This window comes from Miniopterus schreibersii, assembly GCF_964146895.1.
Source record: "Miniopterus schreibersii genome assembly, chromosome: 3".
Classification (NCBI taxonomy): domain Eukaryota; kingdom Metazoa; phylum Chordata; class Mammalia; order Chiroptera; family Miniopteridae; genus Miniopterus; species Miniopterus schreibersii.
Genome location: NC_138103.1, coordinates 19936625 through 19964161, shown reverse-complemented (window position 1 = coordinate 19964161; position 27537 = coordinate 19936625). Strand labels below are relative to the sequence as shown.

General features: G+C 38.7%; 1 protein-coding gene across 1 annotated transcript; it reads right to left on the bottom strand.

Annotated features, from left to right (window-relative positions):
* Positions 1 to 407: 407 nt before the first annotated feature.
* Positions 408 to 27537, bottom strand: ERCC4 (ERCC excision repair 4, endonuclease catalytic subunit). Its single transcript, XM_081133255.1, has 11 exons — positions 27297 to 27537; positions 25759 to 25939; positions 22300 to 22495; positions 21185 to 21392; positions 18930 to 19110; positions 17817 to 17945; positions 16304 to 16414; positions 13852 to 14449; positions 12055 to 12147; positions 5220 to 5332; positions 408 to 2227 (listed from the first exon to the last, which is right to left on the bottom strand). Exons 1-11 carry the CDS (start codon positions 27501 to 27503, stop codon positions 1494 to 1496), a joined length of 2751 nt encoding a protein of 916 aa, XP_080989381.1. The 5' UTR covers positions 27504 to 27537; the 3' UTR covers positions 408 to 1493.

Below are 27537 nucleotides of genomic sequence, written 5' to 3'. Positions count from 1 at the left end.
TACCAAGAAATCAAGGTGTCAGTATGGTTCAGTTTGGAGAGGACAGCTAAAAGCAGTACTTTTGTTAAAGTTGGAACCATTTGTGTTACATGGCCCGCTGTCTCCTCTGAGTTCAAGCATGTGACAAACAGAAACACGGCTGACACTGATGAAACAGTGGGATATGGCTGGCGGAACTGATGTCTGCATCAGCTCTTGAGGTAGAAATTTTACTATGCACTATTAAATACGTGAATAATACCTACGTTAATAATGTTTAAATATAAAAGTTTAAAAACTGCACAAAGATGCTATGAATGCCCCTTATGTACACCTCAGTAAAAAGCTAAATGAAATCAGTTGGAAGGTTTAGAATGAGATTGCTTTCTTAATGAATTTTTTTAAATGTTTTTTATTTTTATTTTTTTAGAGAGAGCAGGAGTGGGAGGGGAGGGAGGGGAGAAGGGGAGAGGGAGGGAGGGAGGGAGAGAGAGAGAGAAAGAGAGAGGGAGGGAGGGAGAGAACCATCGATGTGAGAGAGAAACATCATTGGTTAACTACCGCACGCACCCCGACCGGGGATTGAACCTGCTACCTGGGTATGTGCCCTGACCGGAAATTGAATCCACAACCTTTCAGTGCACCAGACAACACTCAACCCATTTAGCCACACTGGCCAGGGCTCTTTATGAATTTTTAAATACATATATATTTCTTTAGACTTTTTATATAATCTTCTATACATTGATTTTCAATTTATTTACAGTCCTTTTATCTCAACTTAAGGAAGGAAAAACAAATCTTTAGGAGGTTAGCTATCTCAGTAAAAACTGAGAATTCTAAGGGTTCCTTCCTCACCTATATCATAAAATTCTGTAAATTCATTTTTTGTTTTAAAATACTGGTTTTGAACAACTGAGTGCTACATCTACATCTCTTCAGATGACTAGAAAACTAACTAGCCAGCTTTAGAGGTGGTTGTCTTAAATTAGTAAGGGGACATCCCCACGAGTTTTTCTCAGAGGCAGACAGAGGGAAGAAGTATGTATCTGAGGAAGATGCGGTGGAGAGAAACTGGTCAGGGACAGCAAAGAGGTGTTTCCTTCTCAGTGTTCCAGGGGCTCCTCTATGACAGAGGGTGAAAACACAATTGTGTGTTTTGTCAGTTTGTGTAGTAGACATAAGTTTTGGCTTGTCTCAAAAGTGGCCTTCTATAAGCACTTACAAAAACTTTACCTGATCCTGACACGCCTCATTTAAAACTTGAACACACAAACCCTGGCATGGACAGGGCAGGGAAGGAGGAGAGCTGGCACAAGAAAGTCAAGACGGTGCTTAAATGCAAAGTTCAAGAAGGAATCTTGGCTTCTGATCCACTGGACTAGGAAACAGCATGATCATTAAAAACAATGGAAGAGAATGAAATGTTGAGCTAATAATTAATAATGACCTATGATGCTGGTAAGGAACAGTTGAAAAGCACAGTCACGGGACAAGAGAACAGCCACTACTGTTCACTTTTTCATTTTCCCTTTAGAAAGAATCTCTGCGTAAGGGGTGTGAATGAAGTCATAAAGCTGCTTAGCATTTGCAGCGTTCCCCAGAACACCTGCGAGCTCCTCTTGTGACAGGCTTGCTAATTCTGCAATGTTCTTAACGTGGTTCATCAGGGAGCGACAGTTTTTGGCATTCACCCCTGGCATTTTTAACAAGAAGTCCTGGGGGCCAGGGTTATACTTTTCTGACTCGGGGAGGGACTCAGAATCTGCTGTAACAGCCATGGCTGTCGCTGCATCAGGCTGTGGCTTATTCTGTTTCAGCTCCTCAAACAATTCCGCGGTGGCATGGGGGGAGGGACACCAGAGAATCCGGAGTCTGGGGAAGTGAAGGGTGAGGAGAGTGAGTTTGGAACTGATGTCATTGCTGGAGATCTCCTGATGGAAGGCACCTCGGGCAATGAGAGAGAAAGGCTTGCTGGGGTCAAACTCGATCAGAAGCACTGGTCGTTTGTAGTAGCGGGACATGGAGATGCACTGGCTGTAGAGGCGGCCGTTGTTCAAAGAGCCAATCAGATCACTGATGCTCTTGCGCTCCACACACATTTCTGGAGTCAGAATGTAATCTCCAACCTCTAAGGTCACCGGCTCAATGTCAATGCCCCGACGATGGATCAGAGATGGGAGTTCACTTCGAAACTCACGCATATCTACCACTATAGTTTGCTGTGTACATTTCTGTTCTTGGCCACCTATTGAGAAAAGGTAGCATTTTAAGTAATATCACTGAGGAAGAACTTGCAAAGATGGAATATAACTATTAAAATTTAAAATTATGCTTCTGTTATTAATCTATGATGCACAGTTACACCGTACTGTGTTATTATTCCATAATTCTATATATTTTCAAAAAGGCTTATTTACAGAGTAATTAAAGGCAATTTCTCCTAAGCTAAACAGAGGAGGAAAGTGAGAATCAAAGGGCGCTTCCTTTCTTATAACGGCTCATAAACACTAGCTATCACGTTCCCTCTGTAGATCCCCCTATCGTCTCTCATCATTGCACTGGCATTTTACTGGTCACTGTATTCCCAATTCCTAGGGCAGAGCCTGGCACACTGCAGATGCCTAAAAATGCTCATTGAATAAACTGCCTTATGAGCTGCTGTGATTAGTTTTGGAGCTTTGAGTGCCTGTATCAATGAGTCCAGAAATGGGAAAATGGCAGAAGGTAGGAAAAACAGGAACACTGTAGAACAGAGCTTTTCACACTCCAATATGTGTGTGAACCACCCAGGATCATGTTCAAGAGCAAATTCTTCTTCTTTTTTAAAAAAGAAGTAAATCTACTACCCAGATTTACTTTTTTTAAAAATTAAATTTATTGGGGTGTCATTGCTTAATAACATTATATAAATTTCAGGTGGATGATTCCATAATTCATCGTCCGTCACCATATATTTGACCCCTTTTACCCTCTCTCTCCTCCCCCCACCCCATCCCCACTGGCAACCACCATATTGTTGTCTGTGTCTATGAATTTGTTTGTTTTGTTTTTAGTTTGTTACTTTCTGTTTTATATCCCACATATGAATAAAATCATATGAAGAGCAAATTCTATACACAGGTTGGCAAAAATAGGCTTACAGTTGTGAGTATACAAAATAAAGTTTATTCTTATATTATTATTTATTAATTACTGTATTATTTATTTGTATTACAACTACAACTGTAAACCTACTTTTTTTGTCAATCTCAGATGCTGTCTGAGGTAGGCTCTAAGACTACATTTCCAACAAGCTCTCAGGCAATGCCAATGCTCCTGGGTAAGGACAACACAAGGGCTGTGGTAGCAGAATAATGGCCCATTGATGTCCCTGCCCTAATCCCTGGAACCTATAAATATGTGACTTTACAAGACAAAAGGACTTTGCAAATGTGATTAAATTACAGATTTTAAGATTGGGAGATTATTTGGGATTGTCTAGGCAGGTCCAAGGGTCCTTAAACATGGAAGAGGAAAGTAAGAAAGTTAGAGTTGAAACTGCTGGCTTTGAAGGCAGAGGAGGGAGCCATAAGCCAAGGAATGCAGGCAGCCTCTAGAACCTGGGAAGGAAAGGGAGTCTCCCGTGGAACCCCCAGGAGGAATGCACCCCTGCCAATACCTTCATTTTAGCCCAGTGAGACCCACAGGACTTTGAAATTGTAAGATAATAATTGTAAATAATAAATGTGTCTTGTTTCAAGTCAGTAAGTTTGCAGTAATCTTTTACAGCAGCCATAGGAAACTAACACAGGGCTTAGAGGACTGAATTCAAAAGGATATACTTCTGTGAGTAGCCTTCTGAATGCTATCTACATGCTCAAATGTATCGTCCTTCATACTGCCTTACATTCTGAAGTTCTGTATGAAATGTCATCAACTTGTTCAAGTTAATAGGAATCTTCTTCTAAAAGACCTAGGTAATCCAAGGACCATGTCCATCAGAAGCCTGAGAGGCTGACCCCATTTCAGATCTACTGAACTGGAATGTCTATGAACTAAGGCCTGTAAATCTACAGTTTTAACAAGCATCTGAGGTTATTTTATTTTGTTTTTTTGTAATCCTCACCTGAGGACATATTTTTATTGATTTGAGAGAGAGAGGAGAGCTGGGGAGAGAGAGAGAGAAAAACATCAATCGATCAGTTGCCTCCTGTACACTCCCCAACTGGAGATCCAGCCCACAACCTAGATAAGTGCCCTGACCGGGAATCGAACCTGCAAACTTTTGGTGTTTGGGACGATGCTCCAACTAACTGAGCCATCAGGTGAGGGCTGAGGTTACTTTTTAATTTTTATTTTTTAAAAATATATCTTTATTGATTTCAGAGAGAGGAAAGGAGAGGGAGAGAGAGAGATAGAAACATCAATGATGAGAGAGTTATTGTCCACCTCCTGCACGCCCCACCCTGGGGATCAAGCCCGCAACCCGGGCATGTGCCCTAGACCGGGAATTGAACCCCGATTGCCTAAGATCCTAGGTCGATGCTCAACCATTGAGCCACGCCCAGCTGGCTGAGGTTATTCTTAATTACGCTAAATTCTAAGACCTACTGCTATAACTGTGCTTGACCACACAAAAGGTTAAATCAACTCAATCATATTGCATTTCTCCTGTCACTTGGCTGATCTCAGCTGCTGCTGTGGGGAAATGGGATGTGGGGAATTGGAAATGGTTATTCTTTGATCATGGTGTGCTTGGACTTCCGAAGGTCTTGGTGGTCTGTTGCAGTTTGGATACTGTGCAGCACCACCAGTACTGCACAGCTGGGATCTAGAGAAGTGCCAAGAAGCAACAAACGAATCCAGAAAGACAAGTAGGAATGTCCTTAAACAACTCTTATCTATTTATCTCTGGTTCAACTGGCTTCTTCTGGTTAAGATAACAACATAATTACCATTTACAAAACTTTCTTTGCAAAAGTACATTCAGAGTTTCAACCAACCATATTTAAAAGCAATGCTGGGACATGACTAATTTCCAACCTGGGGTGCATCAACCCCCCCCAATACACACACTTATTTTACAGATGAGAAGCCTTAGATTCAGGAAGGACATCGTGGTTAATAAATGGCAGAGTTGAGACTAGGGTATGGGAGTAGACATTCATTTTTAAGTTTGTTGAGAAAAACCAAGCCTCTGTATAGAAACTCTGGAACCTCACACCCTCCTTTAGAGGCAACAGGAGGGCAGGACTCACCTGCTTTCCGAGTGTCAGCGGGATCACCTGTAGACACGGAGCCTCTCACCAGGTCTAGGTTTGTTTCACTTCTGCCTTCTCGTTCTTCAGGGACAACCATGCTAGCCTTTTCTCTAGGAGAGAAAACAACTTTAAACATATTTTGAACTAATTGTGAAATTTCATACTTTAATCTTTTATAAATTATAATATAGAAAATGACCTACATGACTGTAGTGGTAAAAGAGAATATAAGAAACACATTGAAGTCAATGTGCCCAGACAAGCGGTGGGTAAAAGAAGGAATGTTTTGGCTGAGTATTACTTCCCATCTTCCAGAGTTAAAAAAGCTGTTTATTTTCTATTCTACATGTCCTGCAAACACTTCCAGACATGAAATAAGCATGTAAAGAAATGCTGCAGAGGTTATTGAAACTTTTTATAAAAAACATGCTAATGTGTTATTGAGCGTTAACAATAATTTAAATCATTTATATGCCAATATTTTCAGAGTAATCATAAATAGGGATGGTTAAAAATCAATGATTTTAGGAAATGAAAACATACACAATAGAACTTTGATTTTAAAAAACTCCATTAAACACTGTCAATTTTAAAGGAAAATCAGGGTTAAATCAAGAAAGCAAATTTCCGACAGGGATTTAAACAAAACGATCAACATCCCAGGTTATGTGGTAGAGCAGCACTGATTCACTCACTGGTGCATTTATTTAAAAATGTTTATGAGTGTTTCTCTGTGCTGTGCTAGGTACTTTGGGTGCAAACATAGTTAGGTGATAATTCTTGTCTTCAAGGTAGCTCAGTACCTTATCCTGGATCAACAGGACTGCACATTCGTAACAAAGATTTGTAATCAGGAACTACAATCATGACAAGATTGTCAATAATCAAAGAAAAAGTATGCTATATTCAATTCATGAAACAACAAGTGCTGTGTGTTCAATTAGTGCAAGGTATGACAGAAAAGATGTATAAGGCTGGTCTCTTCCCTTGTAGAGCTTGCAACTGAGTTGAGGAAACAAAGCAACCACGGGGAGTTGGGGGGATGGGGAACACTGAACAAACTGCAATAAAGGAGACCAGGGTAAGGTGAAAAAGAAGAATCTTCAATATTAACCAATAGTTTCAACAAGGGTTAAAACACCAAAGATTTTCCAGTGGAAGAAAACGAAACCAGATGGACCAACTCTCCAACCACTCTGGATGGCAAAGGAAGTTTTAGAGCAGGGCACCTAAATGATACTACTAAAGAACAGAAATTATATATTTTAATTTCTATACTATTTGAAATGATATACAAATGCACAGTGATAATCAGTACAACATTTTATACACAAGGTGGTAGACAATAGTTCCAGTTCCATTTTTCCTCCTTATGCTTAATATTAGTGTCAAGTGTTGTCTACTGAAAAATTCTGTGCAATGACAATGGCTGTGGCAGCCGCTCATTACTGTTTCATTACATCTACTAGACTCTAGTTAAGGACCAAGGACCCATCATTCAAAAAAATTATTGCTCTTAAATTACTTTTTCTTTTAACATTTGGGTTAATGTTGGGGATTTTTCTCTCTCTTTATTCCTGTTCTTTACTGGCTAGGCTACGTATCACATCTGGGGGTACCCCAGTCTCCTGATTAATTTGTAAGCTGGAGTGGCTGGACAGCATGGTTACAGTGCAGACTCTGGATGATCCTTATTTCCTGGGTTTGAAACTACTTACTGGCTGTGTGGCCTTAGGCAAGTCATTTAATGGCTTAGTGCCTTGATTTCATCTGTATAATGGGGATGATAATAAGACCTGCCTCAAAAGACTGTTATAAGGACACACATTCTATGTAAGGCACTCAGAACAGTGCCTAGCATGTAATAAGCACTAGGGAAAGGTCAGCTGTTATTATATGTGTACCTTTCTTATAATGTGGTAACCTCATCCCCTAATTATCCATGATTATGCTAAAACACTGAAGATTACTTTCAAATGATTCCACAACTGCTCCAATTAATACTGTTAAATAAAACAGCTAGTTTACCATGAAATGTTATAGCATAACTGTAAACTGAATCTGAGAAAGTATAAACTCCTGAAACCACGGTTGTGAAGAAAATAATGTCTTCTTAACCAGTAACTCAAATTAACAGAAATTTGCCATAATTATAAATATTCTGTCCCTTGTTTTCAACATTTATCATAGTTATTCAAGTTAATCTATGTGACAGACACAGTTAAAAAATTCAGATTCCTATTTCCACTCAATGTAAAGTGCTGAGGTTTCTTAGTTCTGCTTCAACATCTTCAGTGACACTTGAACAGCTTGTACATGACAATACAGAGAGGAGGGGCTGAACTAGAGTCTCTTCCAGTGGGAACTTATTCAAGCCCTCGGGCTAACCCATTTAGTGATCATATTTTCTAACTGTAACATTTCAGATAATCTCAGCCCTTCCTTTGAAAGGCAGTGACCTCTCCAAAACTATGTATACTCAGAATGTTATTGTTAATTTTTCAACCCAGGGAGCATTTTATTATCAATACTTAAAGGGGCAATCTTTCTTCTCTCTACTCATCTGTAATCTACTGATCTTCAGTCCCGTCAAACAATCTTTTCAGCACCAGCTTGCTTGATTCATTCTTCTCTGCTTATTTTAAATAGTGGCACTGCTTTTGCTCTTACAACATCACCATGGAGGTCCTGGCACAAGCACATTATCTGACTCTGACATTAAATTTTTCTGCAAGTGCAGGTTCAGTGCAAATGCTCTCTTAGCAATGCACCTCACATATATTTTGCTTTTCAAAACAAACACTTCTCAAATTCCCCAGGTTTTTTGGGAAAGTAAATATCTTAAGATTCTAAATAGTATAACTCTCTGATTGCTATGTAATATGGGAAGATCTAACTTACAATAAGTAGACAATCACCACTGAGAGAGTTTAGAAAATTATGCCAGGCCACAGATAAAATTACATTAAAATCTGCTATGGAAACTATTGTATAGATTGAAACGTAGGAGACAGTCCACATTTGGGGTTCTGCTGAGTAAGATTTCCAGTTAAGTGCCAGGCTTATCTACACCTCTTCACTGAGCCCTTTGATGTGTAGAATCATTTATACAAACCAGGAATGACATGGGGTTCCCAACACTGCTATAATCTACTAAATGTACTCTCTTCAAGGCTGCATTCCCTGACATACTGGGGAAGAGGCAGCCTCATGAAGGAAGCCTGGAGCATAAAAACTCACTCCAGAGGTACCTTTCTCCCCACATTAGACCAGTTTCCTCAGGCTACAACACTGCAGGAAAGCGTTAATTCAGGAAGCTTGGTCTGCTCAAACCTTGCACATTTCCAAGAAAGGGTCTGTCTCCTTAGGACTGGCCCTTGGCCAGCTTCTGGGAGATGAGCTCTGAGTCCCTGGAATATTCTGCCTGGTGTTTGTATGCCTGAGGCCTGGGGCCACACAGCACCAGTTGGATCAGATGCTTTATGCTAAAATGTGTTTTTGCTCCTGGGGTGGAGTCTGTCAGGTTGGTACTCTGTGTCCATGTGACTGACCCCCACCAAAGGCTTAGGGGAGTGAGCGTCCCTGTTGACAACCCTTTGTGTGTGCTGTCATGCACTGCTGCTGGGAGAATTGTGCACGTCTGTGACTCTACTGGGAGAGGACACCCAGACGCTTATGCCTGGCTTTTCTTGGGCTTTGCCCCATATGTTCTTTCCTTGGCTGATTTTAATCAGTATCCGGTTGCTGTAATAAACTGTAACTGTGAGATACCAGTTTTTCTGATTCCCGTGGGTCCTTTTAGTGAATCACCTAGCCTTGTGGATCCTCGACATGAACACTAATGTGTGTAACCTAATCTGAATATTTTAGCTTTATGTGCTCACTTGTAACTTGGTGACAACTGCTTTAATTAGAGAAGGCTTAGGCAAAGGATATTTTAAAAAGAGTGAAGGAATGGTTAGGAGGTACTAGCGCACATCCAGTATCACCAATTCTCTGATTCCATCTCCTAAATATCTATTAAATCTGTTCCTCTCTCTTCATCAACCAGATCTGGGCTACTACCTTTTCTTATCAGACAATTGCAATAGCTTTCTGACTATTTTCCCTGCTCCATCCATTCCTCAGCTTGATGCCAGAGAGAGCCTTTAAAAATATACTTACATTACTTTTCTATTTAGAACTCTTCAATGGTGTCTTACTGCCTTCAGAGTCAAGTCTTTTTTTCTTGTTAATCCTCAAACAAGGATATTTTTCCATTGATTTTTAGAGTGGAAGAGAAGGAGGGAAGGGGAGGGAGCGAGAGAGGGGGGAGGGAGCGAGGGAGGGAGAAAGGGAGAGAGAAACATCGATGTAAGACACATCGATTGGTTGCCTGCAGCACTTGACCCGACTAGGGCCAGGGATCAAACCTGCAAACCAAGTTGTGCCTGTGACTGGGAATCAAACCCGCGGCTCTTTGGTGAGCAGTCCAACACTCTAACCATTGAGCGACACCAGACAGGGCCAGAGTTAAGTCTTAAATTCTTTTTTTTTAAACAATTTTGTGGGGTCTCTACAGTAAACATTTTTTATTTTTTTAAAAATATATCTTTATTGATTTCAGAGAGAGGAAGGGAGAGGGAGCGAGAGATAGAAACGTCAATGATGAGAGAGTCATTGATCTGCTGCAGCCCACAACCCGGGCATGTGCCCTGACCGGGAATTGAACCCTGATTGCCTGGATCCTAGGCCAATGCTCAACCGCTGAGCCACGCCCGGCTGGGCAAGTCTTAAATTCTTAACGGCCCTCTTGCACCTCTGAGCCTTCACACACACCTCGGTCAACACAACCCCCTTGTCCACCTCGTCTACCTAGTAACTAGCACACATTCTTTATGTATCAGCTTAAATATCACTTCTTCAATGAAGCTGTGTCCCTCATCCCCACACTGGGTTAGATCTCTTTGACATGCTCTCTTATTATACCCAGCCAGCAGCACTCTGTACACGTCTAGTTACTATAATATTAATTGAATGCTTAATTATTTAATGTTTGTCTTTTCCACTAGAGGACAAGCTCTGAGAAGGCAGAGCCTTTTTCTGCACCACTGTAACTTAAGTGATTAAAATCAGCACAGGGCTTGGCACATAACAGATGATCAATAAATATCTGTTGACTGACTCTTGGGAGAATGAAAATCCAGGACACAGAGAGAAGCACTAAAAACTTTGGATAAGAACAGATAGCCTATATAATACCTTATTTGTTATCACTCTTTCTGAATTATTTTTTCAAAACACACATACCCCATATAAACCATTCCACAGAGCATGTTAATAGAAAATATATTTTCATAGGCTGAAAGGACCAACCAATAATTTTATGACTAAAAGCTGGAAGAATCCATGAATTAGGCATGCTATAACTGCAGAGGAGTTGAAGGGAAGGGAAAGATACTCTCCATGCAGTATGCTGGGCCCCTCCATAAAGACTCAATGGCATTGAGTTAATAAACACCTGTTTCCAGGAATGTATGCCCTGGACAAACTGGGTATGTGTATATTTTATACATATATTAAGAGTCCACAACCAGTGTGGAAGGATGGTTGTCCACTTTGAAATTTTGTCTAGGGCCTGGCAGGCTAGCTGCTACTAAAAATGATCACTGCCTTCCCATTGTCATTGCCCATGTCTGAGGCTTGGAAGACAGGGATGGCCCAGTCACACTCAACCCAGGTCACAGCCCCTTCTGGTCTAACCTATTCTCTGCCTTGGCTCAAGGAAGCTGTGTCCAGCCCCTTCCCTGGCTTCTGAGGTCCCTACGGGATCATCTGATCTATCTTCCCTCACCAAGCTGCCATCTCCATCTCCTTAACAACATTCCTGGTGGGAGGTTATCAGATTTCTCAAACACCTGCAGAAGTGAGAAGTAGCCATCTAGTTTGTGAATATCTCACTTAGAAACATTTTCCTTATATTAAACTTAAAAGCTTTTTTTATTTGGATATAGAACATTAAAGGACATTCACTCTCGAAAACATTCACGTATGTTCAAATGTCGCACCTTTTCAAAAATATTTTCCCAGAGCAATCTATGGATCTGAACTAAATGGGATGTAAAAGTATTTCCCAGTAAATAGTTAAGGAGTCACCCACCCACAGACAATGGAAATTGTACAGGGAGAAAAAAAATCAGAATTCAAAGAAATGGGAGAAATCTTGTGCATGGGAGAGAGAGCTTTAAGAACGTATTTCTTAGCCCTAGTGGATTTTGCTCAGTGGTTAGAGCATCAGCCCGAGGACTGAAGGGTCCTGGGTTTGATTCTGGACAAAGACATGAACCTCGGTTGCAGGCTCAACCTCTGGCCCCAGTTGAGGAGCGTGAGGGAGGCAACCAATTGATGTGTCTCTCTCACATTGATGTTTCCCTCTCTCTCTCTTTCCCTTCTACTCTCTCTGAAAAGCAATGGAAAAAATAGCCTTGAGTAAGGATTAGAAAAGAAATTCATGTGAAGTAAATGTAGATGGATAAAAAGAAAATATATTTCTTAGATAAGGAGTGTTTTAGTTATATTTCTGGTGTTTTAGGTTATATTTCTTTACAAGCAGAAAAGCAGTTCTCCTTACACTTTGAATATCCTAGTTAACCACTGTAGGCAACTGGCGACGGTGAGGAGGGAGAGAAAAGCAAGCATGCGCTGACCTGAGTCCTGGTTTACCCTGATGGGACCCTCCACCTCCTTCCCCTCTCCACCCTCCTGGGTGGCGGTTAGACATCCCCAGCCAGAGAGGCCGCTGCATCTGAAAGGCCTCCAGGAGTTTGTGCTTTCAGACTGACCTACACATTACCTTATGAGTTTTTCAAAAGCTTCCTTTTCCTTCCGCAAAGCAGTGAGATAGCGCTGTTCCTCAGTCGAACCTCCGTATATAAGAAAGTAAACCCTGCAAGTTGGGACAGAACTCTTTTAGATTGCAAAGACATAACTTTTAATCTCCGAAAGGAAGAGCATAGCATTTGAAATCAGCAACCTGAAGTGCTCAAATAATAACTATTTGACTAAGGATGAAAGGTTCCATTATCACATACTGAAATTAAGCTACCTAAACCCCACCCGAAGGTCTCATTACTACTTGGGTCTTTTTCTTTTGTGAAAGGAGGGACAGAATTCAGGCAAACACTGAAATACAAGAGGGGTAGAATAATTCTTTTCTTAAAACTATAAACAAATCAGAAAACACAAAATCTCAGTAGCTTCTCTTTTTTCAAATTTTCTTTGCATCTCTGCCAAATAAGCATTAAAAGTTGGATAGCTTATGAAAGTTCATGTTAGTGAAAAATAAACAAATGAAATCTATATGACCTTTATCTTCACAAGTAATTCCTCAGTTCTTTTTTTATTCATGTCTTAACAGCACTGAGTCATCACATACTTTTTACATAAGCACACAGACACTGAAGAATATGGATTATATCGGGCTCCTCATGCCTGGTACATGCTTTTCTCTTAGAAAAGGTCTGCTTTTCTATCTTGTTTGTTGCTAAGAAGACGAATTAAGCACCTCTTCTGTTCCTTTCCTTCACCTTCTATCAGAGACATTTCCCCTTTTCAGCCCTTGATTTTTCTTTTAGCTTTCATCTCCTAGATTCTTTGACGCATGCTCCAGGAAGAGACCATTGCACAATGAGTCCAGAGACCTTAGCTCTCTCATGAATGTGCCATATGGCTGAGGGCAAGTTATTCCCCATTTGTGGGCTTCAGTTTTCCACTGACAGAGTGAGCAGTTGAACTTCCAGGTCCCTTCTGATTCTGACATTTTGTTTGCAAATATCACACTATTTTATTCTTAGGCAACAAAGAACAGACAGGCTATCTACAAAGTTGATCAATAGCACAGTATGAAAAATTTACCAGCCTATAATTATTTTACCAGCTTCATCTAATCTCTTCATTCTGCATTATTTCTGACCCACTTCCTCCATTCATCTCTACTCTGAAAGGCTGCATTGAACTTGCTAGAAAAATTTCTTTTGGCTCTCTTTTTGTGTTCAGGATATGAATTTTGCTGTTCATTTCCTCCTCAGGTAATTGGAGAGCCAGAACACTATATTTTTTGAGAGGCTTCATTTTCTCACCTGATATTTCTGAAGATTGTTCATCTGATATTTCTTGAAACTCAAGAAAACTTGGTACAACAATTCCTCAAATATTTTAGTTTTATGTGAATGTAACTCAGAGTTACTTGTTAAAACTTATAAGAAAGACATTTTAGAAGATTAAAATTACTTGGCCAAGTCACAATTATATTAATTTTTGGGAGAAGTTAGGATGTTATAAATCTCCTAGACGTGTTCAGATAGAGCACCCCATAAACTACAAACCAACACAAAAAGAATGTGGAACATAACAGCAGAGCAGCAAGTGGTCCCCTGGATTCGTTGTTATGTTACATTGGATGTCCCTCCTATGCAAACTTCCCAGATCCATCAGAAAGCAAAATAAGGTTTCATAAATGTAACCAACATCATAACAATGGAATGTTAAAGATAAGAAAACCCACATGCGACTGGTATAGTTTCTGTGCTAAATCCTAAAGAACCGTGAACTTGAAACCTTTAAGATACAGTTCATACTCTGTATAACTTGCCTGAGAGGTCTTCCGGGCCTACTTGCCCTGTAAATTTCGAGCTGACGAACGAACGTTAGCTCTGCATCATACAGAACCACATATCTTGGCTCTACTTCATGGAGCACCCTGGTCAGAGCGTAAGGGTCACTACAACCCAGAAGTGGGTGGATGATAGTGAGGGGGTCTTTCAGAATTCCATAAGCGGCATCAGAGGACAAGTTTAAATCAAACTCCTCGTGCTTAATTTCTTCTAAGCAGCTTTCTGGGCTGCTGCATAAGTCTCTAGGATATCCTTCCTTGCCATCCCCTTCCTCTTCAAGTTCTTCAGGTTTCTCCATCATCTGAGTTAACGTTAACTTCTGTTTTTTCTTTTTGAGAGTCCTTTCCTTGGTAGAAGCTCTTTCTTTGCTTTGGGGGTCTTTGGGTCTTTTGTTAGACTTTGTAATTCTCTTTGAGCCGTCCTCCTTTCTGAAATTCATCCACACTTCCTCAGCTTTGCTCTCCTTCTCAAAGGCTTTCCTGTAGAGTCTCAGCAAGAAAGCCTCTGCTCCGATAGTGATATACTCTTTTAGCTGGGAACACGTTCGGTCATCGCTTGCACAAATAAGTACTTGACCTAAAATTAGAAAACAATGTTATGTTTCTATTCCCCATGGGCCCCCTCAACCCTTTCCTCACAAGGAAGACACATTTTACTTTTTGGTGCTAAAGATACATTTACAATTTGTTTAAAAAGGGTCTTAGATGCAGGATTACATAAAGCTTTGAGTAAAGTTGAAGCCAGAAATATTTAATCTTATGAAAGTATAGCCATGGTATAATGGAGGCTTTAAAGAAGCTATTTTTAATTAATAATTTCCAGAGAATCTTATACACCAAAATAAATTCCAAGTGGATTACACAGTCAAATGTTAAATATTAAATTATAAAACAAGGTGACTATTTTTCATCTGTCCAGCTACAGATGATTTCTAGACTTAAAAACAACAAAAGAATTCTCAGAGAAGATGGATATCTGTAACTTAAGACTGACTCTATAAGAATAAAAAACTGAGCATTAAAAACACTAAAGACAAAAAAATAACTTTATGTAACAATAAATGTTAATATCTTTACTATATAAAAAGCTGATACAAACTAAGGGCATAACCTAAATTAGTAAAGGAAACTAAGTTCACAAAAGAGAAAATGCATTTGAGAAAATATTGAGCTTATCAAACATCAAAATTTAAAACAGGATAACATTTTTCTCCAATCAAATTAATAAAATTATTATACATATTTGTGCACACACACACACAGACAGACATTCTAGTCATTGTTAGCTAAGTGAAAAAGAAATAAACTCTTGCCCGGCCGGGCGTGGCTAAGCGGTTGAGCGTTGACCTAGGATCCAGGCGATCGGGGTTCGATTCCTGGTCAGGGCACATGCCCGGGTTGCGGGCTCGATCAATGACTCTCTCATCATTGATGTTTCTATCTGTCTTTCCCTCTCCCTTCCTCTCTCTGAAATCAATAAAGATATATTTAAGAAAAAAAAATTAAAAAAAAAAGAAAAAAAGAAATAAACTCTCATACTGCTAGAAGAAATGAAAGGTGATAAAAACTTTCTGTAAATCAATGTGGTAATGTCTCAAGAACTAAAAAATGTTAGTATCATTTGACTCATCAATTCTATATCCAGAAATTATATCTACATAAGATTTTAACAGTGTGAAATAGAAAATACAGGATAGAAAACCTGGAAGGAAATATGCCAAAGTTAATAGTGGCTGGTGACATAATATTTTTCCTTCTCTTTTTTCTTTATGTTTTTTACTTTTTCTAGGTAAGCATGTATGACTTTGGGTGTTAAATCACAGCACCATAAGTTCTGGGATAATATTACCAGTGTATTTGCTAACACAAGGATTGTGTGCTTGCCTTTACTGCTTTGGAGGATTTCAAAGACTCAACAGATACTTTTAAAAAAATTGAATTTCCTTTTTTTTCTCTATTGTTTTATTTTTTAAATTTAGTTCAGGGTTAGTCTATGTTAATCTAGTATACTCATGTGTAAAGAGAGTATCCCTAAAAGTTGTAATTTTTGTAAGGCTAGGTCAATGTCACTCCATATAATAGTTTAGGCTTCTTTGGAAAGATCCTTGCTGAGAAAATAAAACCTAACATTCCTTGGGGATTCCAGATTTCAAGCCTGGTAAGTATAGGTGTGGAGATTAGCTGTATCTTTAAAAAGAATTCCTGAGAACCCAACCAGTAAAAGAACCTGCTTTCATGAATATACAGTGATTTAACCTGGAGAAAATCACACCAAATGAATAGATAGGGGGTTGCTGCTAGGATTTCAGTGTTCATCTGGCATTTATTCTTCCACATTATATAAACAAAATAGTAAACTATTTTTAAAGAGCTAATCAAAAAGCCTCATTTGCTTGGTTTTGAAAGCAGATATCATCTCCTTTTTTCCTACCTGGACCACCAAGGGCTTCACTCTCCAAATTTTCTGCCTCGATTTCTTTCAGTACTTCGGTCAGCGCTTCCCACTTTGGGTTGCTTTCTAGGACCAGTTCCTTTTTTGTTTCTGTGTAGAAATAAAAGATAATCTCATTCTATGTGATAATATTTATCCATGAAGTATTCCGAAGACTTTCAAAACATGTAACACAAGCACCATTCCATAAGCCCATTACTTTGAACTTCCCCCATAATGCCAGAGAGAGTCTGCTTCCTTGAAAACGGTCTCCTTGTCGTTTAAATCAAAGGCACTTGAAACCGACATTAATACAGGTTTCATAATACCTTGACAGAAAGTGATATTCATGGCCACTAATAAGAGATATTCTGTGTTATTGTCAATTGTGATGCTATATATGACCTGCTATACAAAATAATCTGTAGAAAGTAAGTTACTTATTGTTTCTAAAATCCCCATGATTTTCACAATCCTGAACATGGACTAGACATAGACAACAGTCAAACTTTTATTTCACATCACTAATAAATATATTTAATTAAGTTTTAAAATAGACCTTTGAACTAGAAAGAAAGTAAGCATTAACCTTATCCCATGCCTTAAATAACAAATGATATATTTGTTGTTGAGTTGTATGAGTTCTTTACATATTTTGGATATTAGCCCCTTATGGAAGATATCATTTGCAAATATCTTCTCCCATTCTGTTGGTTGCCTTTTGTTCTGTTGATGTTTCTTCTGCCATGCAGAAGCTTTCTAGTTTGATGTAGGTTGAGAGTATTGTGCTAAGTAAAATAAGTCAGATGGAAAAGGACAAGAACCATATGATTTCATTCGTGTGTGGGATATAAAGCAGAAAGCAACAGATGGACAAACAAAACAAACTCACAGACATAGACAATAGTATGGTGGTTATCAGAGGGGAAGAGGACAGGGAGAACAAAGAGGGTTAAGGGGGTCAAATATATGGTGACGAAAGGTCACTAAACTTTGGGTGGTGAGAACATAATGCAGTATACAGATGATGTATTATGGAATTATACACCTGAATTATACAATGTTATTAACCAATGTTACCCCAATAAATTTAATTTAAAAAACAATAATATTTATTATACCTAGTAGATGAGTATTGGAATAAAATTTGCATTTGCCTCATTCTAATAGATGTTCTCTAAAAACTAAAGGGATGTTAAAATGTTCCACTAAGACTGTAAGTGCCCAATACAGTAATTACTCTGAAATAAAAATAAAAATCTATAGTTCTTTTGCAGCAGTAAAAATACACTTGATTGATATTTGGCATTTGTTACTTGGAATTCCCTGGTAATGGATTCTAAGACTTACCATGGCGAATGCTTTCAACATACAGTACATGTTACATATAACCTACACTAACAGACAGGCACACATTTTTCACATGGCCAAAAAAAGATTTAAAATTAGTGTAACTTGATAAGCAATTCCATACCAAATATTTAAATAAAAGACACACTTAAAGCTAAGGTACCTTGCTCTTCTTTAATCTCCACTTTTTCGGTTATTTTGCCTTTTTTACTCATTTTGGCATCTGGAACACGATAAACCCTTGCTCGAGCGTTTACAAACATTGAGGTGCTGGAGTCAAGAAATAGCCAACCTAATATAAAGAGTTAAAAAAACAACAACCCTTCAATTTACAGTTAATTTTAAAGAATATTTGATGGTCACATGATCTATATACACACCTGGCCGCCATCTTGTTCTTCCCTGAACCACGCCTTCTCCCTTACTGTGGCCTCCGTCATGGTTTGATTAGACTAGTGGTTTTCAAAGTGTGGTCAACATATTTTCAGGGAGGGGTCTATCTTCATAATAATACAACTATTGACATAATAACACTAACTCATTATTTGACTTTTTCCCACTGTGTTGACATTTCCTATGATGGTGCAAAAGCCTTAGTGGGTAGCACTGCTGGTGCCTGAGCACGAGCAAGACAGTGGAACCAAAGTGTACTAGCCGTTAATATATTCTTCATTTCAATGCATTTGCAGTTTTATCACTCAAGAACGTCCCTGATGAAGCAGTAAAAATTAGTAACCCTATTAAACCTTGGCCTGAGGGCCCACACTTTAAAAATCACTGGCCTAGACAAGCAGGGAGAGAGGTCACAACAGTGGGGGAAGAATGTGATTGACAGGAAAGCAAGAGAGTGGCCAGTCATATGTGCATGTTTCCTTACAAATCTCTTATCTTTGGTCATCAGCACTCCAGCTGATGAAACCCCATACTGCCTTACTGTTTCTGCGGGGAAAATGAATTTTAAATTCTTAACAACTAAACTTCCAGAATGCAAGCTACTTCTAGGTTGGGAACTGCCTGTATTATACACTGTCTTTTCTAGAAATAAAATTGCCCAAAATGGATATGAATATTATTATTATACAGAACAGAAGTTAAGTAGGAAGAAACATTAGCTATCAATAAAACCTACATCTTGTGCTAGGAACACAAAATGTAATTTGAAAACTTAGTATACCATGTAGGTGAATATAGCATTCCCCACACCTGATTCCTCAACAAAACCCAGAACTATATTCAAGTCAGCTCCTAGGATAACATTAGTATTTTTATCTCCCACCTGAATTTTGACCAAAAGCCTTCTCTGTTGCTCTCAGAGATTCCAGAAGACTAAGAAATGTGATACAATCATACTGAGAGAGATATTGCAGTAAAGTCCTTAATATCTTCAAATCCTGAACCAAGGATTTAGTCTTGGCTCCAAGCTGGTGCCACAAAGGATCCAGATAATGGCGGATTGTCTAAAACAAGAATAAAATTTAGTATTGCTAAAATATGTTCAACATAGCTATTATTAATACAGATTATACTTTCTACAAACATCATCCCCTATACACCTAAAATGGTTAAAATGATAAATTTTGTGTTATGCACATTTTACCACAATAAAAAAATATCCAAAATACTATTTTCCAAGTAATTGGATAGAAAATTTCAGTTCATAAGACTCTAAAAATAAAGTTTAATTTTTCAAATACAATGCAGAGTGCCTTATCAGTAGAATCTTTATGATCACACAGACTCAATTCATAATTATCCATATTTACATTATTAGTCAGAAGAGGAAAGGCCTGATAAACATAGATAATCAATGATTTCTTTTTAGGAAGAGTCAAAGCGTGCAGCTTGGATATTCAATTTCTGCCAAATTTGGCTGTGACCCTATCCTGGATTGATAAAGTTGTGGGATCCAGTTGGACAATGGAGCAGAGAGCATGAACCAGGGACACATATGGCATTAAATTAAGTAACAATGTACCTTAATTTGTTGGTGTAAAAGAGTTTAGTTTTTTTAAATGTGATTCATGGATGGGAAAATGTTGTTAAATTACCAATTGACTAAATTGTTAAATTAACAAACTGACAAAATTTGAATATTTTTTAAGATTCTAAAAAGTTGCCTAAAACACACAACATCTTTAGTACTGTAAATACAATGTACATATCTACACATCCATAGCTACACACAACACACACACACACACACACGCGCGCGCGCGCGCGTGAACATTTCCTTCACAAAATGATTCTGTAACTAAAAAGGATAGGACTGGTAGTATAATAGGGAAGCAGTATCACTATATGGCATCTATCTAACAAATTGAATACTGTGCGGGTGTAATATCTGGAGGACCATATAATTTATAATCCAAACCAGGACTCTTGTAAAAATGAAATGATACTATTAATAATTATTTCATGATAACAGGCAGATACCAGAACTATCCTAGACAAACTGGGACATACAACTACCCATCTCTTTCTCTCTCTTTTTTTTTGGTCTCTTTTGCAAAATCATCTACAAAAGTTTAATTTTCTAACAAGATGCAAGTTATACCTATATTTAGATTTGGTTACTAAAAGAATACCTAAAACAATATTTTGACTTTTACTAGCCAGGGGAAGTTAAACAGAGATTTACTGCAAAACATAATTAGACTATGTTTTGTTTTTATTGAGGATATAGACATTCTATTAAAAGAATGTAAAGGGTTTTTTCTGTGTTTGTGTGGTTTCACCAGGCATTAAATTATAATAAGCTTTACTTTACTAATAGAGGAATTTCATTTTATGTATCATGAAATTAGTTCTATGTATCATTATTTCACAGTAAAATAAATGATTTTTTTGGAAGAACCAAAGAAATGAGGAATTAAATTTTCCCTTTTTAAATTAGTCTGTTATTTCCAGTGACAAAGAGGCTGATTTAGACTTTTAAAGAAAGGAACTTAGTCTACTAAAATATGGGGAAAAAAAGTTGCTTGGAATTATTAAAATGTAAGCATTTTATGGATCTACAATTCAGTCTTAGACATTTACCTATTTGTATTAATATTAATCTATGATGAAGAAAATCAGAATAAAATTTCCTTGAACTAAAGTTTTACCATTTTCTCAATTCAGAATGTAATTTTTAGATAACAAATTTCACATTCCTCAGTAATGAAAACTCATTCAAATTATTTTTACTCTAAACAAGAGATGATCACTCTCAAGCATTTTATATAAAACTCTTCTACCTGTAGATATCCAAATGTTGTTATTTAAGAGCAAAAAGTTTATGTTTCTCTTAATTATATTTAAAATAAGAGATAATCACTGCAAAATCAGAATTGTGCTTATTTGCTAATCCACATATTTTACTACAAATGATTACTTTTCAGTAAACCAAAGAAGCTATCTATACTTTAAATCACCTCCAATTTAATTATAAACAAAAGTAGATTCTTATTAAGATCACTGCAAATATTAAAATAACTTACATTATTTAAAATTATAACAAACTGTGCTTAAAAAGGAAAAGAAATAGAGTACCTTGTCAAAGGGTTTTCCAATAGCATTTTCTAAAGATAAATCTTCGACTTCCAGTGACGGGTTATGGCATTTTAGTTCCTTTAGGCATGCATTTATAATGTCCAGTATAGCAGTCTGTATGGCAAGCATGGCAGGTGTCATAGAAACATGGATTTCTACGACTTCAGGTTTGTGTTGCTCTAAAAATGAGTTTACTGCTACATGGAACCTAAAGAGACAGATATTTTTCAAATATTAATTTCAACAGCTATATATTTCTGGGCTCAGTTTAATATTCTAAAGTTTTGTTTTATAAATGCAATTAAGAAACAAACAAAATAGAAAGCAAAATGACAATGTTTTCAGAAATACTTTTAACCTCCATGAATGGAATTATTTAAATAAGGCAGGGGTCAGCAAACTATGGTCTGGGCTAAATCCAGGGCCAATTTTTATAAACAGTCTTAGCAGAACACAGCCATGCCCATTGTTCCTGCATTGTCTATAGCTGCTTTCATGCTAGGACTGTAGAGTTGAACAACTAACAGACCACAAGGCCTGCAAAGCCTAAATCTTTACAATCTGGCCCCTTCCAGGAAAAATTTATTGATCCCCAAAATAGGGTATAATCAAGAAACAAAAAAGACTACAAATACTCTTAAATACCATATAGTATAACTAAAATATCTATTAGCAGAGCTTGCAAAATATTTGAAAAATTGAAACCTTGTGTTTTTCCTAGAAATTTACAGAAATTCTTCAAAATCCTTGGGCATTATTTCCCTGATGGGTAATTAACAAAGTGGAAGTGGGAGTCTTAGCCAGTAAATCTGTAGTTCACCTACAACTGCTGTTATGTGAGTCTAGATAGATCGCTGGGGGTTTTGCTAAGTGGATAAGAAAAGATAATGTGGCTGTATTTGATGGGCTACCAGAAAAATAACTATCAAATCTCTCTCTCCTTTCAAAAGAATGATAAATGTGGTGACCATATAGTACTTATATTTGGATGCATTTGCTATGAACCTGACTAGCATGTATCAAGTCTAATTACAGTAAATTTTACATTACATTAAAGTGCAAAATTAAATTACACTAGATTCTCTCTCAGAAATTGATCACATAGTGCCATTTACCTCGGCCACAGATACAGCTTCCTTACGAAAAGATTTCTCATCACTCTTTCCACATGACAAAAACCAGTGTCAAAGGCAACAGCGTTGTCTGTGAAAGCTTTAATAAAACCACGTTTGTTTTTCTGGCGAAACAGGCGCAAGATGAATGCTTCTTGACAAGACTCGATGATTCTGTGAGCTCTATACACCAAGATGCCTGAGGGGGAAAATTATAATTTCAATTACAGAATAGACATGTAATTTTCAGGCTCACTTTCATTCATCACATTTGTCTTGAGTGCCTACTTGAGCATGGGCAAGCACTGGTCTAGGCTGGGGATAGAGGCTCAAAGAAAGCATGTAGTCCTTATGTCACTTACATTAACAATATAATAACAAGTAAAATACTCAGTAGGTTATAAGGTGATAAGAGCTGAGGAGAAAAAAATAAATCAGAGGAGGAGAGGGAGTAGTGTGAAGGGTGGTGGTTTGCAATTTTAGATAGAGTGGCCTCATATGAGTAAAGGCCGGATGGAGATTAGGAGGTAAACCTTGCAGACCATGCGGGTCAAGAGAGTTCCAGGCAGAGGAAAAGATATGAGCCAAGGCCCTGGGGTGGGGCATGTCTGGCATAGTGGAAGAAGAATTTCTGAAAGCTAAGTGGGTCACTAATTCTCCTTCTATATGTGATTCAGATGTGAACTTCACAAAATTGCTACATTTCAGAAGTTTGGGCAACATCTGCATCACCTATTAGAATAATTTAATTTTCAGAATCAGAGTATTCAGTCGAGAGGTAAATTAGTTCATTTAAAATAAAAACATCTAATGTTTAATACATATGTGTTTTTTTATGTGGGTGTGGTGATGACACCTCTAAATCACAAAAACAAAATTATACATGTTTCCTTATTTATAAAACAAATACTGGACCAGATGATCCTTAGGATATATATAGAATTTTGATGTGTTGTGATTACTGATAAATTAGGGAGAGACATGAGATGACATAAGAATTCATAGACATCATTTCTAGATCAAAAACTGAATTATTCTATGATGATTCTCAGTCTTTTACATGTAAATCAAGCCAGTTACTTATATATATATTTGCTATAAATGTACTTGCATGTATTTGCTCCAGCTGTCATCACTCCTAGGTTCTGGAAAATGACACCAATAGTAATTTATGACCCCTTCTAGTACTTAATAAACTCAATTCAGATTCTACTATTTTAGTGTTTAAATTTTGGATCAAGGTGGGTGGAGCTAACATTTATTCTACCTAAGCAAATTGTTTTTCAAATATGGTAAAAATTAATAGCATTATTTAGGAATTTGGAGACAAAGGATTTTCAATCAACCCAATACATGCACATAACTAATTTACTACTCAGAAAACATTCTGTACCTAGTAGGTGGATTTTTCCAAGTACTCTACTGGGCCACACTCACTGGCCTAGATTGAAATATTACCTAAATTTAAAAATAATAAAAATAACTTCTAAAGAAAAGATGATCCTCAATCTAAGAAAATGCTGTGCTCCAAAAAGGTTGTCATTCTTTTGGAACCCAGAAGGAGGAAGGAGAAAAGAATAAAAATTATATCTGAGGCCCTGGGGTTAGGTACTTTTATAGAGTTTTATTTCATTTAATCCTCATAATAATTCTATAGGGTAGGCATTTTTATGATACCAGGAAAGGAAAGCAACTTAATCAAGGTCATCCAACAAATAATGGGAGACCAAAGGCTCCAAATCATGTGTGTCTGGGAACAAAGCCCAGTTTTTCCTACCAAGTGCCACCACCTGAGAGCCTACTCCCCTTTAAAAATGAATGAATGAATGAATGAGTGAATGAATGAAAGCAACAAATTTCTGGGGCAATTCTAGTTCCACAAAAGGCTACTGAAATTTTTTGTGCTCCCAGAACACTTCATATCTCATCTCATACTGTATTATAAATACTTCTCTACATCAGTCCCCTCCACTAAACTGCCTGAGGACAGAAACATCATAACACATATTAATCACACAATGTTTATTATGTGCTACGCACAATGCTAAAAATTTTACATAGGTTATCTCATTTCACCCTGACAATAATCCTAGGAGGAAGTAGTATTACTTTCAATTTATAGATGAGTTAATTGAGTCATACAGAAATTAACTTTTAATTAGAAACTACCTGTAAGCTCTACTTTGGACATTTTTTTTGACACAGATTGCTCTCTGCCTAAGTAGGTTGAACTGTTATTGAAAGAGCAATACTGACATCTAGTGGTAGTTTCAATATATTTTTTTCATTTTATCAAAAAATAAAAATAAAACTTATAAGGAGCAAATAGTAAAAGACTTGATGATGTATCAAGACCTCTGGTTATAAAAAGGCAATACATTTTTTGCTATTATTTAGTAAGTGTTTACTATGTACCAGGCGCTAATACTAAACAGTGAAGAAATGAGAAAACTGATGCTCAAGAAAAAAATTAATGAAAAATCAAGTAACTTGCTTGTAAGCATTACCACTCAGTCAGGTGATTCTGACTGTATGGTCTATGCCAAGGCTTATGACAATTATAAATGTCATATGACAAAACTTTCCTCAATCAGTTCACCATAAACCATATAAAGAATTCATCCACATGTTTATTCATTAAATAATATTTTTTTGCTGGTCTCCTAGGTTCAGGGCAATATAGACAAAGTGGAAAGTACAATTATGAATTTCCTAAGTCTCTCTGCCCTCCAGAAGTTCACTACAAATCACAATATATCCATGCATCATTCATCCAACGAATATGTGTTTAGTATCTGCTATGTACTAGCTACCTGTAGCCTGAGATGAACAAGTTGTTCCTTGTGCCTACAAAGTTTGTTATTTCATGAATGAGATAGACAAATAAATAGCCAAATTTTATGTGGTGTTCTGAGTGCTACGAGAAGCACAAGGTAACCTGAGGGCACAGAGGTAGAGCCTCTAAATTAGTTTTGGGGAAATCAGAAAAGGTTTCGAAAAAACAAATAATAATAATTCATTTTCTATATTAATTCTAGCTAAAATTGAGCCAGTCTTCTCAAAATAATTAAGCAACTATTTGGTTTAATTCACATCATGGGAAGAATACTCTTTCCCATGAGAGGAAAACAAAATATTTTAGGATATATACAAAAAATATTTATAAACATTTCAAGTTTGACTAGGTTCTAAAAGCAAATGCCACCCAATTATCATGTATTTACTATGAGCTTAGAACACAAGGAAAAGTCAACCTAGCATTTATTTACTTATTCAGGTCACAAATATTCATTGAGCATCTATAGTGTGTCAGATAATGTGCTAATGGCTGAAAGGACAATGTTGAGCAAATACATGCCACTCACAAGGTTCTAAATTTAGAATTCAGCAAAGGGGGACAGGCCAAAAAAAGGGGGAGGGGGAGTGTACAAATTTATATATAATAAGATTTCAAATTCTTACCAGTAATTAAATCTGAAGGTATTCTATCAGTCAAGAAATCAACCACAAGTATTCGACTTGTCGCAAATATCACACCTCCTTGTGTGTAAACCTCATAGCGACTGTTACTTGCGATTTCATTCGTTACTCGTCGAGGGAGGTGTTCCACTCCTTCTATCTTCAGTTGATTGATAAAATACTCCTAAAGCAAATGAAACTTGATTAGTAGGCTGTTTAATACAGGGGGCCGTTTTTATCGGGGTGCAGGCATTTGTATTTACAACGATATGCTGCCTTTCTCAGAGATAACGAAATTAATAACGAATATACAAACTAAGTTACTACTTCATGTTGATCAGACAGCCAGTCTACACTTAACTAGGGCTTTCTTGTTTTTGTTTTAAGGTTTACACTAAGGAATCAATGCACTTGTTAGCATTTTAAAAAAGGCTTTTAAAAAACCCTGAGTTAAAAGACTTCTGCTACCTACAAAATAATTCCCACCAGCCAGGTTTGTACCACGTGGAGAAGAGATCCGGGGGATCCTTTTCCCAGGCAATGTGCAGACTATTAGTTCTGTCAAGACCCACCCTAGAGGGAATTTCATCCTGTCACTGGGGCCCTTGGCCCTTGCACGGTCAGTTCAATCCCCCCAGTACTGCCGTCGCTGGGGCTGGGGCTGGGGCTGGGGCTGGGGCTGGGCTGGGCTGGGGCTGGCGGCTGGGCTGTGCTAAGCTATGCCAAGCCCTGGAGAGACCTAGGTCATGGAACAGGACCCCTGCCTTCAAGGAGACTGCGGTCACTCCTCGGCGGGCGTTTCCTCCTGGCCACCTGACTTGTCGGACCAGGCTGAGTCACCTCTCAGCACCCCCAGCACATGTGTGTCACCTCTCAGCACCCCCGGCACATGTGTATCCCCCTCCTCAACCCCAGGTACCTTCCCCAATATCCTCAGTTCCAGCCCCTTCCCTTCTGATGCTATGCGCTCCGTGCACAGCTCTGGCGAACCCTCGCAGCCTGGCCCCTTCCCTCCGAGGTTCCCCCCAGCCTCAGCACCTTTCACGTCTCCCCTTTACCCTCAGACATTCCTCCATTCCCTCCGCACCCCCGCTTTCACGGATCCCACTCCTTAGACCCCGGCAAGCCCTTCGAATATCCAACTTTGGGATTCCCTCATTATTCCGATCCTCCTACAAACATCCATCTCCTTCAGGAGCCTCCGACCCTCCTCTCCGTCCCCCCTCTTCCTCAAACGACTCCCCTCATTCTCAGCGCCCCCGCATCCCTCTCACTGTCCTTGGTCAGGGACCAGCATCTTCCTCGGGGCCCCTCCCATCCGTCTGTGCCCTCGCGCGCCTGTCAGGGACCCGCATCCCCCTCGCGTCCTCTCGCATCCCAGTCAGGGATCTGCCTCGGCCTCAGGGACCCTCATCCAGCGCCTTCCCACCCGCGTCAGAGCCCCGCACGGCCCCGAGACCTCGCCTCCGCGCCGGGGCCTGCACAGCTCAGGAGGCCCCCGACGCTCTCGGGGTCCCTCAGCCCCGCGCCGGCGGCCGCACCTCCTCGGCCGGCTGCGTGTTGAGCACCAGCACCAGGCACGCCGGGTGGCAGTGCAGCCGGAGGAAGTGGTAGAGGAGCCTGTCCGCGCCCAGCCCGCGGGCGCACACCAGCAGCCCGTCCGCGTCGAGTAGTTCCAGCACCAGCTGCCGCTCATATTCCAGCAGCGGCGCCATAGCCGTCGGTCGAGCGGACAGACCCCGCTCCATGGGCGCCCTTCCGGGCCGCGGCCGAACGCAGACG

What these genes read in the sequence shown, in the direction of transcription:
- ERCC4 (XM_081133255.1), bottom strand. Translation starts at nt 27,503, where the DNA reads ATGGAGCGGGGTCTGTCCGCTCGACCGACGGCTATGGCGCCGCTGCTG. An exon ending in ACCTTCAGATTTAATTACTG is followed by an intron (nt 22,496 to 25,758) that starts GTAAGAATTTGA and finishes TTTCCCCCTCAG; the next exon opens with GCATCTTGGTGTATAGAGCT. An exon ending in GGCTTTTGGTCAAAATTCAG is followed by an intron (nt 17,946 to 18,929) that starts GTGGGAGATAAA and finishes TCTTTATATTAG; the next exon opens with GTTGGCTATTTCTTGACTCC.